Here is a 15,536-nt window from a genome sequence, read left to right as displayed (position 1 = left end):
AACAAAAAATGCCCAGAGGTTGCTGTCAGAATACTTAGTCTGTGCCATTATCTTATGGAGAAGTTGACTGTTTTGCAGATAGTTTTACAAAACTCCTCTTAAAAACCCGTTACCTGACTCATTAGAATAACTGCTATAAGAAGAGTTCTTAACTATTTTTACGGTCATACATTTATGTGTGAAAAATATTAATGTTATTGTGCATAGCACCAAATTCATAAAATCTAGGAGCTATTGTAACACAAACTTACTCCAGCTGAGCATCCAGAAGATTGTTTAGCGGAGATATATTGCTCAGTTATGCCCCTTGAGTGTTATATCCTCATGAAAGGAGCATTTAATTTTCTTTAAAGGAGACAAACCGAGATCCACACAAATATTTGTTCCTTCTGAAAAAAAAAAAAAGGAAAAAGAGAAAAGATATAGCTATTAAAGTAATGAGAAACCATCTGTTTAGGAGAAATCTTTGGAAGTCCTCTCAAGTCTTGCTTAATGTATACTATCCAAATACAGATTTCTAACAGTCAGATGGCTAATGCCATCTCCTAATGTCAGTAAGTTTTTCTCCCAGGGACATACACTAAGACACTCTGATGTAGTAGTTGATTAAGTATAAAAGTTCTTGTTTTGAGTCCAGAAAGGCACGAAGGCCCAGCTCTACGAGAAATTAACCATCTAACCTTCATTACCATCGCTTGGAGTTAGGCATCCAATGAAAGTTAATTGCTCTTTAACACCTTTGTGGATGTACCATCTTTAAGCATCACTTAAAACTCAACAAAACAAAAAGAACAGGAGTGCTGCCCAGAAAGAAAAGCAGTATAATGCTGAACTGTTGAGAAGGAGAAAGGACTGTCATGAGGTTAGCCAAAGTTAGCAGGAAAACTGCAAAGCAAGTAGAGCTTCACTGATGCTGTCATGGAAAATATTTCTCTTTTCCTAAAGCCCCCAGGACAACTGGCTTACACTATTATAGAAACTATACAGAAAAAGGTTAAAAGACTACAGCAACTCTGGAAACTATAGGAGCTTGCAAATACTGCATTAAATGAAAAAGCAGTAGTGTGTCGACAGGTCTTCACTGAAGTTATTGCAGCAGGAGCACAGAGGTACTCCTTTATCAGCCCTGTGATACTGCCTTTATATCCCTGCTTTAAAAGCTGGCTAACTTCAATAAAAGCTGTTAGAGCATGAGAGTTTAGAGCAGCTGAAAAATGGGCAAAGTAAGAACAGGAAAATATGAGCTAGGTGAGATGGTATTTTAGCAGATCCGAGAAGTTACCAATGCTGTTGCAAAAATGTTCTGTTTTAAAGATTTCTGTAAATATGCAGCCAATGAATTAATGTTATGTACCAGCAGCAGCACTCAAAAATGCAGAGCAGATTTTGAACAAACCAGTGGACATTTGGCTTGCACCACGTATGGCTTCCAAGATGCAGCTCTTACCATTGACTGCATTCTTGCACAAAATGTCAGATACAGTGCTGTCTTAGGGAAAAAGAAAGAATCCAGAATATGTTAGTAAGTGATATAAGGCAATCACAGGACGACACGCTATTATTTATTCAGGTATGTGAGTCTTGCAGTGCATCCACACAAAGAAGAAGGAGAACGTAAAGTACAGTGATGTCTTAACAGAAGTCTTGACCTTCAAACCTTTGGACAGGATGTAGGCAGAGTTGACGTGTCAAGCTTCATTACTGATCAGCCTCATCACCACGTATTTAGACTATTAGAGATGTAGAGTTTGTCAAGGCTTTCAGCCTTGTATTTAGCTCCTCTTATCTGCCATAAAAGAACAATCAAGTTGTGGTGGGTTGACCCTCGCCATCAGCTAAGCATCCACACTGCTGTTCACTCACTCGCCCACCCCAGTGGGATGGGGAAGGCAACAGGAAAAGTGACAAAACTCGTGGGTCGAGGTAGAGACAGTTTAATAAGTGATGCTGTGCAAGCGCTGTTCAGCAATAGCCACAATGTTGGTGTTAGCAACGCTGTGCTATCCACACATCCGAAACACAGCACCGTCCAGGCCGTTATGAGGAAAGTTAACTCCATCTCAGCCAGACCCAGTACACAAGTATAAATATTTCCTTTCTTTTCTTCCTTTTCAGGACCAGGACTTGCATTCATTGCTTACCCTAAAGCTGTTACCATGATGCCTCTTTCTCCTCTCTGGGCGACTCTGTTCTTCATGATGCTCATATTCCTTGGATTAGATAGTCAGGTATGAAACACGCTATTTAAATATTTTGTCGGATTCCCTAGCATGTGTATATCAGCATCCTTGATGTCGACAGCATCTAACGTGATGAAAGAATGAACCCTAACTTAATTCCTTGCTTAAAACCACTGATTCAAGCTCCTTATTTTAAATCTTAGTTATGTGATGCTGGAGATTCCTTTACAATTTACTGTGAACACTGATTCAGCCTGACTATAGCTTTCATTATTAACATGGAAATCAGTCTAAAATATGGGTGATTAAAATTCACAGTTCAGTAAAATACCAGTGTGTCGTCTTGTCCTGTTTTTAAAGCACTTTGCAATGAATTTTGAAACTGAATATCAGATAGTGATAATGGAAGTTCCTGTGGTGTATTTATACTTCAAGATACCACAGCAAGAAATGTGTAGTCATATTCTGCAGCAAAGTGACAGCATAGAAGTTGTCCTTCCTATGTGACCATAAAAATTGTGAAAGCTGTTTGGTGAAAAATGTAAAGGAGCTGGCATTTTTAGCATGCAGCTCAGCTCTCGGCATGATTTGGTTCAGAAAGTTTATGATTGTATACTGTAGAATAAAGCTCTTCAGTGCTTATTTTGCATGACATTTCCAATCATTAAACTTTACATTTTAATAACTGCTCTTTTTCCTGATCTAACAATTTTTTTAAAGTCTTTTTTAAAATGAGCAATTTGTGAATTCTACTCTTGACTGTTCCCATGAAGCAGGCTTTATATTGTCTACTTCTGGGCATTAATTTTAGTGCCTATTTTATGAACCTTGCTCCAGAGCCCTGAGTCAGAAGCTTGGGCCTCTTGCTTTCTGCTGATTTTTAAAGTTAGTAAGAATGTTCCTTCCCTCCTTCATTAGATGTACTTGGCTTGGGCACTTAATAGCTTTGTGGAACTTCTCTCTTCTGTAAAATGGAGAGAACTTCTACAAAAAAACCTGCTGCAGTTCATTAGCACTGCTTGAAGGTGCATAGCACTGCATAGCATTCCTTTGAGTGACAAAAGTGCAGGATGCTTAGAGTGAAATTCTGCTGCAGTCCTATGAATGGTTTGTACATTATTTAAGTCCCATTCAAGCCACATTTGAAAGATTTAACTTTTATGTAATCCATCTGCTACAGGGCAAATACAGTCTGAGATGATATTAGTGGATTCAACTATTTGAATTTGGTGGTGGACTGGAAATCCATAGCTTTGGACTTCTTAATTCTGAAATGATGTTCCTCAGTTTGAGCTTCTGCTTATAGAGTGTCCTCAGGGAACTTTCAGTCTCTATGATGAGAACATATAAGGATATTTGGTGTGTTTGGTAGCAAATCCAAATCGCAACAGCAGATGAGACACATATTTCATTTGTACTTTCCTATCGTTTGTTCTAGTTCGTGTGTGTTGAAAGCCTTGTAACAGCTGTTGTAGATATGTACCCAAAGATTTTCCGAAGGGGCTACAGAAGAGAACTGTTGATTCTTGGCCTTTCCATTGTGTCATACTTCATTGGCCTAATAATGTTAACTGAGGTAAGATGTGCTTTGTTGTACTACTGCAGAAAAAAGGAAATGGGTTTCTGTTTATAATCACAACAGATAAAATGCAAGAACATTTGCCATAGACAAATTTCACTGTGAGGAATATGACTACAAAATACTTGAGAGACTGTTCTCAACTACTGTGTAACATTTGGAATATGAAATGTATCTTCAGTTTTTCAGTTCAGCTTAGGAGATATTTTAATAAAAGTTAGGTAGCCAAGGAAATTCCATCTGCTTTGCACCAGCCAACCAGATATACTGATCATGGTTTCTGCTTGCTTACTCTGGACAGACCAGTCTGAAAACAACCACATTTGGATGAATAGATCAATAAAGAAGATGAAGTAAAGAGAAAATAGAAAACAAAAACGTCTTTGATTTTTATATCACCAGGCCAGGTCAATCAATACAGCCAATCTCTGAGCAGAAATTGCTTCAGTAAGAGTGGAAAAAAAAAAAAATTTTTTTTTCAAACAAACCAGGGTGTTTGCTTTGGAATGTTCTAAACCAAAAATTCTGAGGGCATCAGTCCATCCCATCAGCTCACGATACAACATGTCTGGCACTACTCTGTTTGGTACCCAGGTTGGGGAGGGACTCTGGGATCCTTTGGTACTTCGATAGGAGGTTAGGTCTCGCTGCTCAGTGCTTGCTTTACAGAGCGAGTTGTATCAACAGTCTTCCTCTCCTTCACTTTACCCTCTCCAGACAGGAAGAAGAGGGGCAGAGTCCACAGTCTCCTCTGCCCATATTCTTCTGCTTGCTGGGCCATTAGAGCCTCCCTGTAACAGGGAGCGAGGCAAAGAAAAAAGTTTCCTGTCTGAGAAGCTATAGAATTAAATGTCTGAGGAATGTTTGTCCGAGAAGCCTGGCTGTATTAACCGTGAAGGGCCACAATGTGTCTCTCTTGTGCAGCAATCTCAGGCAGGGTTTCCCAGTGAAGCCTCCCAGGGCTTCATGAACTCATCTGAGGTAACATAAATTCCCTCTACAGAGATCCACAGTCTTAGAGTATGTGCTTTTCAAATTGCTTTGTTACTGAAAATGACCAAATTTCACCCCAAAAAAGGTGCTAGGCAATTGTAAGCATGTTAGTCTGCTGTCCTCAGTATGCAAGTTTTTACAATGAATAGAATAAATCAACAAATCAGAATATATTAGCTTTAGATACACGTTCAAGGAAAGAATAACTAAAGATAGGGAGGAAAGTGGACACTAGGACAAAATGAAACTTCCATTATTTTTTTTAGTGACAGTTTGTGCCAGACTAATCAGATGTCCTTCTCTGATAAGAGATATGACACTGTATGAAGCAAATGCAGTTGAGCAGAAGATTTATATACTTCAGTGAAGGAATTCAAAATTCACCGCAAGAAAAATTATGAATTTTATTCAAAAGAAAAGGACTGGTACAAGTAACTGGACAAAGAGGAGATGATGACTGTTGGTGTTAAAAGAGACAGTGGCTGAAATGAGATTCTTAGTGAAGTTACACAGTGCTTGACAGCAATTGTATCTAGTATATGTAGTTGACTCGCTATGGAAACAAGTCACATACAGTCATTGGCTACATGTGACTAGCTCTCTGGCGATATATTCCTTCTTCACTTTAAATTTTGGACCTATTGGCAGATTTCAGTTAACAGAAGTTTCAAAGATAAGTCCTTTTTCATGAAAGTTCAACGTTCATGAAAGTTGGCAGCCAGACAGAGAAGCCCTAGAAGTGTCCTTATTGTGCAAAAGAACATAGCATGACTTCAGTCTTTATTAAAAAACAGAGAATTCACAAAAAAGCTGTAGCCTAATGAGTGCATGAAGTATAAGGGTCCACAGTCATCTATAAGATTTAAGTCCAAATCAGGCTTCATTAACTCTGATGTTCTTGGGTCACAGAAGAAGGCATAATGATAGGGAAGGACTGGATGACTGGAGTATTGAAGATGGGGTAGACGATAGTAACACAAGGTATAAGGTCGTCCATATAGTAGTAATTTCTACTAGGCATTGAAAACGATTAGGAAAGTGAAGTATCTGGATGTGAAACTAAGCACTACAAATATGCTGTAGACATAAAACTATGTTTCTGAGATGTTTCGGGAAGGTATTTCCAGTTGAGCGATGGGAATAGTCCCACGACTGTACAAGGTAATAGTCCCACTGAAATATTATGTATGACTCTGGATACTTGGTATTCAGACTGGAACAGCATGCAAAGCAAGAGCAGTGAGGATGATCCTAGGAGTACAGAGCCAATTTTACCAAACCAGCAAAATGATTATATTAGCAAGGGTGTATGATTTCTTTTTGTAAGTACATCATAGATGTAACAGTGAGTATAAAGATGAACCATTTCTGCAAAAAGAATGGCTCCCTTTCCCTTATCCCCAGTCTAGGGTGTTCAAGCTGGCCATGAATAATTAGGCTGAAAATTAAGAAAGGATTTCTATCCATCAGAACAGTGAGGTTCTAGAAGTTTTTCCAAGAAAATAGTTCTGGCTTTAAACTGGAATTCAGATTGTCAGTTAGTTTATGAAAGGTATTATATGACACAATTCCCTGTGAGAACAGAGGAATTGACACTGGTTGATTAAGAATTCCTTCCAGACGTGTGTCCCTGTAAGTTGAGCATTGGAGCAGAGCAACCTTATAGGGACCAATTTGCCTGTAACCATTCTTACTCTCAGTAAGATAAATTGTCTTTGCTATGTAAAATGCGGAAATTTTGGAATAATTCCTTTCAGTGCACAGTTACGCAGAGCACTGAGAGGTACGTTATCGAGATGTACAGGCTAAAAGAAATATAAGCATGAAGAGTGAAGAGGAAGCAAGTTCTCCAAAATGACAGGAATATTCTTGCAGGAGTTTTGCAGAGTTGTGTTCCTTACATTGTATTGTCTTGGTTGATCTTTAAGTTTCCAGTTTGCTCAGATATTTGCTGAACCTCACAGTGAGCTCTTTGTAGTAAAGATGTTCACTTGTGAGATTTTGGGAAGCAGTCAGCTGGCAGAGCTGACTAAAAGCAGTGTAGCTGATAATCAAAAAAGCATCTGCATTAGGAGAAGAAAAAAAATAATTTAATTAAAAAAATTTTACTTTGACACTTGCATCCTGGTCTGGGAGGGCTGATATTCCACAGTGGTTTTGCTATAACTTTTTGCTCAACAGAAACCTTAAAGGACAGAGAAGCACTTTTTTCTCAGTATTGCTAGAGAGACATAAGTTATTACTGAGAGATGTGACTTATTTACATCATCAACTAGGCAATCTAAGTAGCTGTGATCTAATGCAGAGATGACACACTGGTAGAGAACGCTCCATTCCATGGTATCAAAGCATCATGCATGAGTGAGACTTCCAAGGGTAAATATCTCATAGAATGACAGAATCATCGAATGCTTTGGGTTGGAAGAGACCTTAAAGATCATCTGGTTCCAACCCCCCTGCCATGGGCAGGGACACCTTCCACTAGGCCAGGTTGCTCAAAGCCCCATCCAACCTGGCCTTGAACACTTCCAGGGATGGGGCATCCCCAGCTTCTCTGGGAAACCTGGTCCAGTGCCTCACCACCCTCACAGTGAAGAATTTCTTCCTCATTTAATCTAAATCTACCCTCTTTCAGTTTAAAGCCACTACCTCTTGTCCGATCACTCTGTGCCCTTGTAAAAAGCCCCTCCCCAGCCTTCCTGTAGGCCCCCTTCAGGTACTGGCAGGCTGCTATAAGGTCTCCCAGAGCCTTCTCTTCTCCAGGCTGAACAACCCCAACTCTCTCGGCCTGTCTTCATAGGAGAGGTGCTCCAGCCCTTGGATCATCATTGTGGCCCTCCTCTGGACTTGCTCCAACAGGTCCATGTCCTTCTTACGTTGGGGGCCCCAGAGCTGAATGCAGTACTCCAGGTATATCCCAACTCCGTCCTTATCCTCTCTTGCATTTCTAAATACACATTTCTGGATTTTATTCAGGCTTTGGATTATTCATAAAAGATATCTTACCTTATAGGAAAACCTTCTCATTCAGATATATGGTCATGTCCTAACTATACAGCACTAGTTTTGCCAAATGCCTGTTTGGACATCAATGCAGTTTTATATACAATAACTTTAGAACATTCTTATGCTCCGTGAGATTTAGGCAGGATTTCAAGTTTACAGAGTCCATCTTAACTTACCTTCAGTCAGTTAATGCAGAGAAAAAAAGGGGGAAATCCTAGGTATTGTTTTTGATTTAGTTTTCTTTATGTTTTTAGGGTTCTCCTCCATTTGCAGAAAATTGTCTGAGATGTAATGGATCATATGTACTATCCAAATAGCATTACATTTCAACTGAAGAAATGATCTCAAGCCCCCATTTCCTTCACATAGCTTTCTGCAAAGAGGGAAGTCTTAGGATTCCTTTCTATTGAAATGATCTTTTGTGAATCTCCTCCTCATTATTATTTCAATATTGAACACATATGTGATAAAAGATTAAGTATCTTGCATCGAAAGTAGTGTAATATTATTCATATAATTTTAATAGTCAGGTTACCCATAATGTTATTAATTGGACTTGATAGGTTTTCTTCTTCATCTTGCCTTGAGGCAAAGGCTCTAGAAAGCCAGCCAGTTCTCTGAACAGTTCTGACTGGTGTAAGCAAGAGAAAAAATACAGGAAAAGAAGAAAAGAATTATGTCTTTGACAGATGTGACAATTGATATAGTTGAGTCATAGTCAAACAGTAAGTAAGGGAGGATGTCTTAGTTAAGCACATTTACCTTTTTCACACGGGTTGGTATCGTGGCACCACTGAATGCAGAAATTACAGATCATTGCTCGCATAGTGTGCATTGTGTATGGATGCCATGCTAACTTAGGACACTGCTTGGTTTTGGTTGCTCTCCTTTCTGGAAGTGCAGAGGTTGCTATTTGAAAGCCATTGGAGAACAATTTTTAACTCTTTAGGAAAACATTTTTAAAAAGCTTGCTTGGAGTCAGGGTGATTCTTATTTCACTTTTTTTTTGTCCAGTAATAATGACTCGGTTTAGTAATGTGGCTTAAAGGCTGTGAGCTACATTCAGACTTTGCAGGTCAGTTTACTCATTTTAAAGTCCCTATGCCACTGGAGAGTGATTCTAGTAGCTACAAATTTTGCCTTCTTTCCCCACATTTTAACCACATTTTCTTTTACATATTAATAGCACAGACACAAAAACAAGACCCTGTTTGTGGATCTTGAGGATCCCCCTCTTGGGGATCTTCATGTGCAGTGATCTGGAGATCAAAAGTACCTGTAGTTATCTACAGCTTGACATGGTAACAAATGAAGTTGAAAAAAAATCATGGAGGTGGGAGAATGTTTTGGAAACAAGTCCAATGTAGTTCTCTCCACTCCGGGATTTACTACCTTAAAGCAAATGCACAGTATTCAACTGGCATAGGGAATGATCTTAGGTGCTATGGAAGAAAAAAACCTTTCACAATAACAAATCACTGAGAAATGAATATTCCTTGTTCAAGAAGGAACCAACTTTAGTAGGAAGATTGCCAGGGCACCAACAGATTGACTGTGTAGTTAAAGCCATATTTGCTGTGAAATATTCCTACTGGTGCCAACATAATATTCTTTTTCCTTTTTCTGTTTTTGTCTTTCAGGGTGGGATGTACGTCTTTCAGTTATTTGACTCTTACGCAGCTAGTGGCATGTGCCTTCTTTTTGTTGCCATATTTGAATGTGTCTGCATAGGCTGGGTTTATGGTGAGTTGCTGAAAATTGCTGTGGTTTTGAGTTTTTATGAAAGTTTTCTGTTTGCATAAAAGTAATGTGAAAGCCTTGTACCCTTATGGAGTGGGGCCCTCCACATTCCCATGCCCTACCAAAAGTCAGGAATGCCTTTTTTCCCACTCTAACAAAGATAGTGGAATCGCTTTTCTTTTTTTTCCCTGGGCCCTTGTCAGGACTGACCTCCACCTTCCTTCACCAAGGAAGTCCTTAGCTGCCTTAGAAAGTAGGGGCGGCAATAAGTCTTTCTTCTCTCACACAGCGTCAGGGCATGTTCCCTTCCACTTCTGACACTCACAGATAAACCCAGGGAAGTTGGGGTTCATGCCTCATTAACACAAAAGGACGCAGTAGTGTCCCTAGCTCTGCTGTTTCTGTCTGCCAGCAAAGTCAAGAGAAAACCACTACAGTGCTGGTTATGTTCATGGTTACACCCTCAAGCATTTTTAGCTCACAAAGGACTGACAATTTTACTTTGTAATGCAACGTATGAACTTCAGATCACACGTGTCCCCAGCTGTCTAGAGATTCACACATGAGCTTGTAGCATATATGTACCCTTTAAGTGGGCTTGCTCAGACTGTTGCTGGGCAGAAGCCATTTCTGTTTGTCAGCTCGCCCACTCCTCCTCTCTGCTCATATTGGTCAGATACAGATGTAGGCAGCAATCTCTGCCACAAGTATGGAGCGGATGACAGAGAGATGTACGTGTCAGGGCAAGAGATAGCAGCTTCAGTCTTTGCAGCTCTGGCAGAACCTATGTTTTTCTCTTTACTTTTTAAATACTGACCTATACAACCTCTTACATGTACATTCTACATCTGCTTTTTGTTTGTTTTTTTTTGGGCAGGCAGCAACCGCTTTTATGATAACATTGAAGATATGATTGGGTACAAACCACTGTCATTGATTAAGTGGTGCTGGATGGTCTTAACTCCAGGTATTTGCGCAGTAAGTACAGAATATCCAAATAATGTGTTTTAGACATAAAGAGGGTTTTCTGTGCATATTTTTAGAATTTTGCTGCTGCTAATACTTCACAACAGTTGAAAAAAACGCCTATTGATTTGTAGCATGTGTTTTAATTAAAAAACACTCTGTAGGATCTGTAAAAATTGTTAAATATTCTGTGAATTGTGAGAAATCATAGTGTACACAGTAATAGGAAAAAATAAACTCAGGGTCCTAAATGAACATTTGCCAATACAACAGAGGCTTTTTTTCACGTCATCGCTAGTATACCTTGTGCCTACCCAGCATAACTCGAGCTCTTCCAGACTTGTGCTGGTTTCCTTGCTGCTCCAGCCTCCTATTTCCTTCCCTCTCTTTGGGTGAGTAGACATTTTTCAAAGAAGACAGGACATTTTTGCTTCTAGTAAAAGTAGTAGAAGAGGCCAAGAGCACATCTCATATGCATGAAGAAGGGGAAGGAATTTGCCTTACCAGAAGCTAGCAGTACTGGTGCCAACTCTGGCCATCTGCTGTGGCTACATAACAGGGACACAACTGCAAAAGGAGCACGACTAGATTGCCCATAAATTTCATCCACAAGTGCTTGAGCATTAGATACTAAAATCTTCCAGTTCTCCAATACGTAAATGATAGCAACTGCAAAACCACAGATGCTGGGGCGCCTGGAGATCCAGGTTCCCTTGAGCTCTGCCAGTTCATTTGCAAACTTGGGAAAATTTCTGACTCATTTTCACCAACTCTGAAATGAACTTAATATCACTTGCTCTTGTACACTCTATTCACCACTTTGGAGAAAAGTACAGAGTAACTTTTCTATATTTCATAAATTTAAATGGTCCAAACTGCCTGATTAGACACCTGCCAAATTTAGAGCTTTTGTGAGGATGAAAGAGTTGGCCTGCAGAACTGCAGATACAGACAGTGGATTAAGGCAACTTTGAAAATTTTGGCTTTCCTTTTTCATCATGACAGGTTGGAGGGAACACAGCTTGTGTTACTTAATCACAGCTGGTTCACGGGAGCAAAACTTAATCTTTCCTGCCCAGGTACTGTTTGCCATCAAAGTGCAGTTTTTATTGTCATCGAGAGGTAAATAGGATTTAAACTTGAAAGGTTGGTCATTTCTCTGGAAGGCACTGAGACATGTTATTTGAGCTGTACATAGATATTGCTGGTTTGTTTTTTTTCTCTGACTGAAAAGCTTACCTCTACTTTCCATCTTTAGGGAGACTGGCCTTGCCTAAACAGTCAGTCGTTTCCTTGTTACATAGGCAGTGCAAATACTGCTAATATGTTTCTCTGATTATTTCAGGGAATCTTCATCTTTTTCCTGGTGAAATACAAGCCTTTGAAATACAACAACGTATATATATACCCTGACTGGGGCTATGGCATAGGGTGGATGATGGCACTCTCTTCCATGATCTGTATCCCTTTGTGGATCTGCATTAAGCTGTGGAAGACAGAAGGCACTTTCACAGAGGTAAGATATATTTTCAGATTAATGATACTGAAAAAAGAAGCGGGAAGGGAGTGTGAATCCTCACCCGCATGAGACTAAGCACAGTTTAATCACAAAAGCAATGCCACGTACCTGTTCCAGTAGCAGCCTGGGTTAGGCCTCTCAGTCACAGGTGGAAAGAGGCATCTGAATTTTCTTCATTTTCTTAGAATCATAGAATCCTTTAGGGTGGAAAAGACCTTTAAGATCATCGAGTCCAACCGTAAACCTAACGCTACCAAGCCCACCACTAAACCATGTCCCTAAGCACCACGTCTACATGCCTTTTAAATACCTCCAGGTGATGGTGATGGTGACTCCACCACTTCCCTGGGCAAAACTTCTGAATTTCTTTTTTTTTGCCTTCACTGACTTCAGCCTGTGGTAAACTAACCAATACTATAGCTTTAAGGTGCTCTGTTCCTGCTTAATTTGTAGCTTAAAATGTCTGTAACATCAGCTAAATCCCTCAAGAAGGTTTGTACCAGCCGTTCATTCAGGTCAGCTGCCTTCTTTCCATGGTTTTGGTGACTAATGTTTCTGCTGCCAGGATTTTCTCCAGGAACTGGGTAGCAAACACTCACATATGTCTTCTGGACAGTTTTCCTGATTACAGTTCTCTAAGTGAGAAATAGAGGCTAAAAGAAGTATTCAGTGCAATTTACTAATATTTGGTATCAGGTTATCTCAGGTGTAGGCTGAGGTTAAGATTATTAAATATAAGACCTTTTCTCCAAAGAAAGACAATTAAGGCGGCTATAATGGAAGACTCAAGAATATAAATCTTATTCTGCTGTTTGGGATTTCTCATATTCCAGAAAAGCCTGGTTCTGTCATCTGGAGTTCCTTAGATACTAGTCAGTAAAAGTAGGTATCCCAGTATTGCCTCCTTCTATCTCAATACATATATGGAGGGGACTTTATTCAGTCCCTTTCATGCTTTCTCAGTCTTTCTGATATTCGCTAGGATAATGCCAATATGAAGAACAAGACAGTAGGAATTTCTGTGTCTAGGGTACCTGGGCCTCATTAACTTATCTAGCACTTTTGAAAGATCTCTCCCTGTATACCCACACTTTCAAAATTATCCTCCATTCAGAACCAGAGGGTATGACATCTGAATATATCTGAGTATATCTCAATGTAGTAGTTACTGCTTTCTTGAACGGAGAAGCTAACATGCCGTTTATTGTGCTGGCTCATGGCAGTCCATATTGAAATGACTCCATGGCCTGGCGACTACCTAGGAAATCTTTACTGTGGGTATATAAACAAAAAATGAATTGTCCGTAATATATTTTTCTTAGCATGTCAAAAGAGGAAGTTTTGCACAAATCTTAACGTTAAATATTTCCTTAATGCATCAACCTTACCCTGTCTCTGCAAGTAAATAGATTTTGTTTCTATAAACAAATCTTGTTTTGCATTGCCTTGTAGTCTGAAGCACTGCAGACAGGTCATTATCTTTTCCGTACATGAACAATGAGAGAGGTTTTTTAATTACACTTAGGAGCTTCTCAGGAAGCCAACTTCCTGCAACATCTCTGCTCTCCAAGCTGTAAGCATCAACGTTGCTACTGATGTTATTGCTGTAAAAGAGAAAGTTCTCAGCTCAACATGTGTATTTTTCTTTTGTTCTTTATCGTAGCTTCATACACTTTGGCAGTCTCTTGTTTATTATTTTTTTCAGTATATATCCTTTGACTATACCATGAGAAACAAAATGTACCCATATAACAGGCCTTACCTGGAGCATTGTGCTGAATTTCTTCATGGAAGGGAATGTTACTCCAAATCAGCATGAAAATTCACTTTGACTTTGTCTTTGCATTCATTCTCTAGCCCTTGGTCTGGTGTGATTTGTAAAGAACTGTGGGGCGTGCAGTTTTAGGGATGTATCTGTAACAGGGAAACGAGAAGCAGTCATGTAAGAGAAGAGGTTTTTATAGTCAATCTGTTTAAGAAATGTGTGCCTGTGACCAAGAAAAAGATAATGATTTCCGTTTTCTCAAATTTTCTAGAAATTCAGGAAGTTGATTACACCTAGCTCAGATCTGAAAATGAGAGGGAAACTTGGAGGAGGAGCCTACATTGCAGCAATAAATGACTGCGATGCCAAACTGAAAGGAGATGGCACCATTTCAACCATTACAGAAAAGGAGACACATTTCTGAAAGAACTATCTTTTTTGTTTTATTTTTTTGTATAAATAAAATAAATAAATTCACTTAATTATAGAGGCTGGCTTGTTTTGCACAAAATTTTATTAACCAGTTAATTTTAAAGTGAAAATTATATACTTGTTTAAAAGTGATTTTTTAAATTACTATATAAGTAATGATCATGTAAAAGAAAAAGAAATAGTATTATATGGTATGTTAGTGATGACTTCTTGTAATATGGTGATTCAGTAAATGTTTTTTTAGAAGCTAGAGGGACCTGTATAATGTGCTGTAAAACTTTTCTACTTTGATTTCTGGCAGGTGTAATGTTGTATAGATATATGCATTCTAATCTGTAAGCATTTCAGACCATTTCAGCTTTTAATGTATGTATATAAAGGGGGCCAGAATGTCCTTTTGTTCATATTGGAAGAAATTGTGAGGGGCTGGGGGGATGACTTGTAACTGCTGTTGCATATTACTCTCTCAATGCGGGCTGTATCCAAAGTGCGTTGAAATCAGAGGGAGCCTTTCCAGCTGGGGCCAGTGGCTTTTGCACCAGGCTGTGCACGATTCGGCCTTTCCCTAGGCCAGGGCAGCTGCAAGACTGAGTTTTGCACCTAACAAAGCTCTTCTTTCAGGGCAAGTTTTGTGAAGCCGACAGGAAGCGCCACCTCAGCTGCTCTTACCACCTTCCCTCCACCCTCCGTGTGCTTCAGCAGGTCTAAAAAGGTGGTGGAATGGGCCCACTTCCGAGTCACTGTTTTTCTGGAGATTGGATAGAGAGTATTTCTTACGAGCTATGAACTTTGCTGCTGTTGTAAGTTAATGGTCTCTAAGATGATGTGTACTGCTTCAGGAGACCTCTAAAGCTTTTTCATTTTCTTTAGTATCTGTGTGGCCAGTACTTCATTTTGGTTGACACTTCCCATCCCCTGAAGTGAAATGTGTTTGTGCTTGTACAACAGGAGATCAAGGTTACTTTATATATATGGAGATGTTCTGAGGAAAAAAAGAGCAGATGTAGAGCTCTGCATACCTTGGCCTCTCTGTCTGTCTCTCTATCTGTTTGCCAGTCTGTGTGTCTGCACATCTATTCATTCCCCTCAAAAGAAATCAAGCACTATATAGCTTTTCGCATCTTCAAGGTACTTTCTAGATACTCTCCAATTAGGCCCTGATTGCTCTACCCTGAATGGTATCGAGGGTTGCACTGAAGTCAGAACAGGAGTTCATTTGGTGGAAGGCTAGAGTAATTGGTCCTTAACCATAGAATCGTAGAATACCAGGTTGGAAGGGACCTCAAGGATCATCTGGTCCAACCTTTTGTGGCAAAAGCACAGTCTAGACAAGAAGGCCCAGCACCCTGTCCAGCC

At 39.6% G+C, this 15,536-nt stretch overlaps 1 protein-coding gene across 1 annotated transcript in view; it reads left to right on the top strand.

Moving 5' to 3' along the window:
* The window catches only part of SLC6A11 (solute carrier family 6 member 11), a 108,972-nt gene extending 94,800 nt beyond the window's left edge, over positions 1-14,172 (top strand). Inside the window, exons 9-14 of the mRNA XM_072875710.1 lie at positions 2,116-2,228; positions 3,619-3,756; positions 9,399-9,501; positions 10,376-10,476; positions 11,810-11,980; positions 14,020-14,172. Of these exons, the coding sequence (XP_072731811.1) occupies positions 2,116-2,228; positions 3,619-3,756; positions 9,399-9,501; positions 10,376-10,476; positions 11,810-11,980; positions 14,020-14,172 (779 nt within the window). The remainder of the gene's footprint in view (positions 1-2,115; positions 2,229-3,618; positions 3,757-9,398; positions 9,502-10,375; positions 10,477-11,809; positions 11,981-14,019) is intronic.
* The last annotated feature ends 1,364 nt before the right edge of the window (positions 14,173-15,536 follow it).

Source organism: Ciconia boyciana, chromosome 11 (genome assembly GCF_034638445.1).
Source record: "Ciconia boyciana chromosome 11, ASM3463844v1, whole genome shotgun sequence".
In the NCBI taxonomy this organism is placed as follows: domain Eukaryota; kingdom Metazoa; phylum Chordata; class Aves; order Ciconiiformes; family Ciconiidae; genus Ciconia; species Ciconia boyciana.
This window is presented reverse-complemented; position numbering and strand designations above follow the sequence as displayed.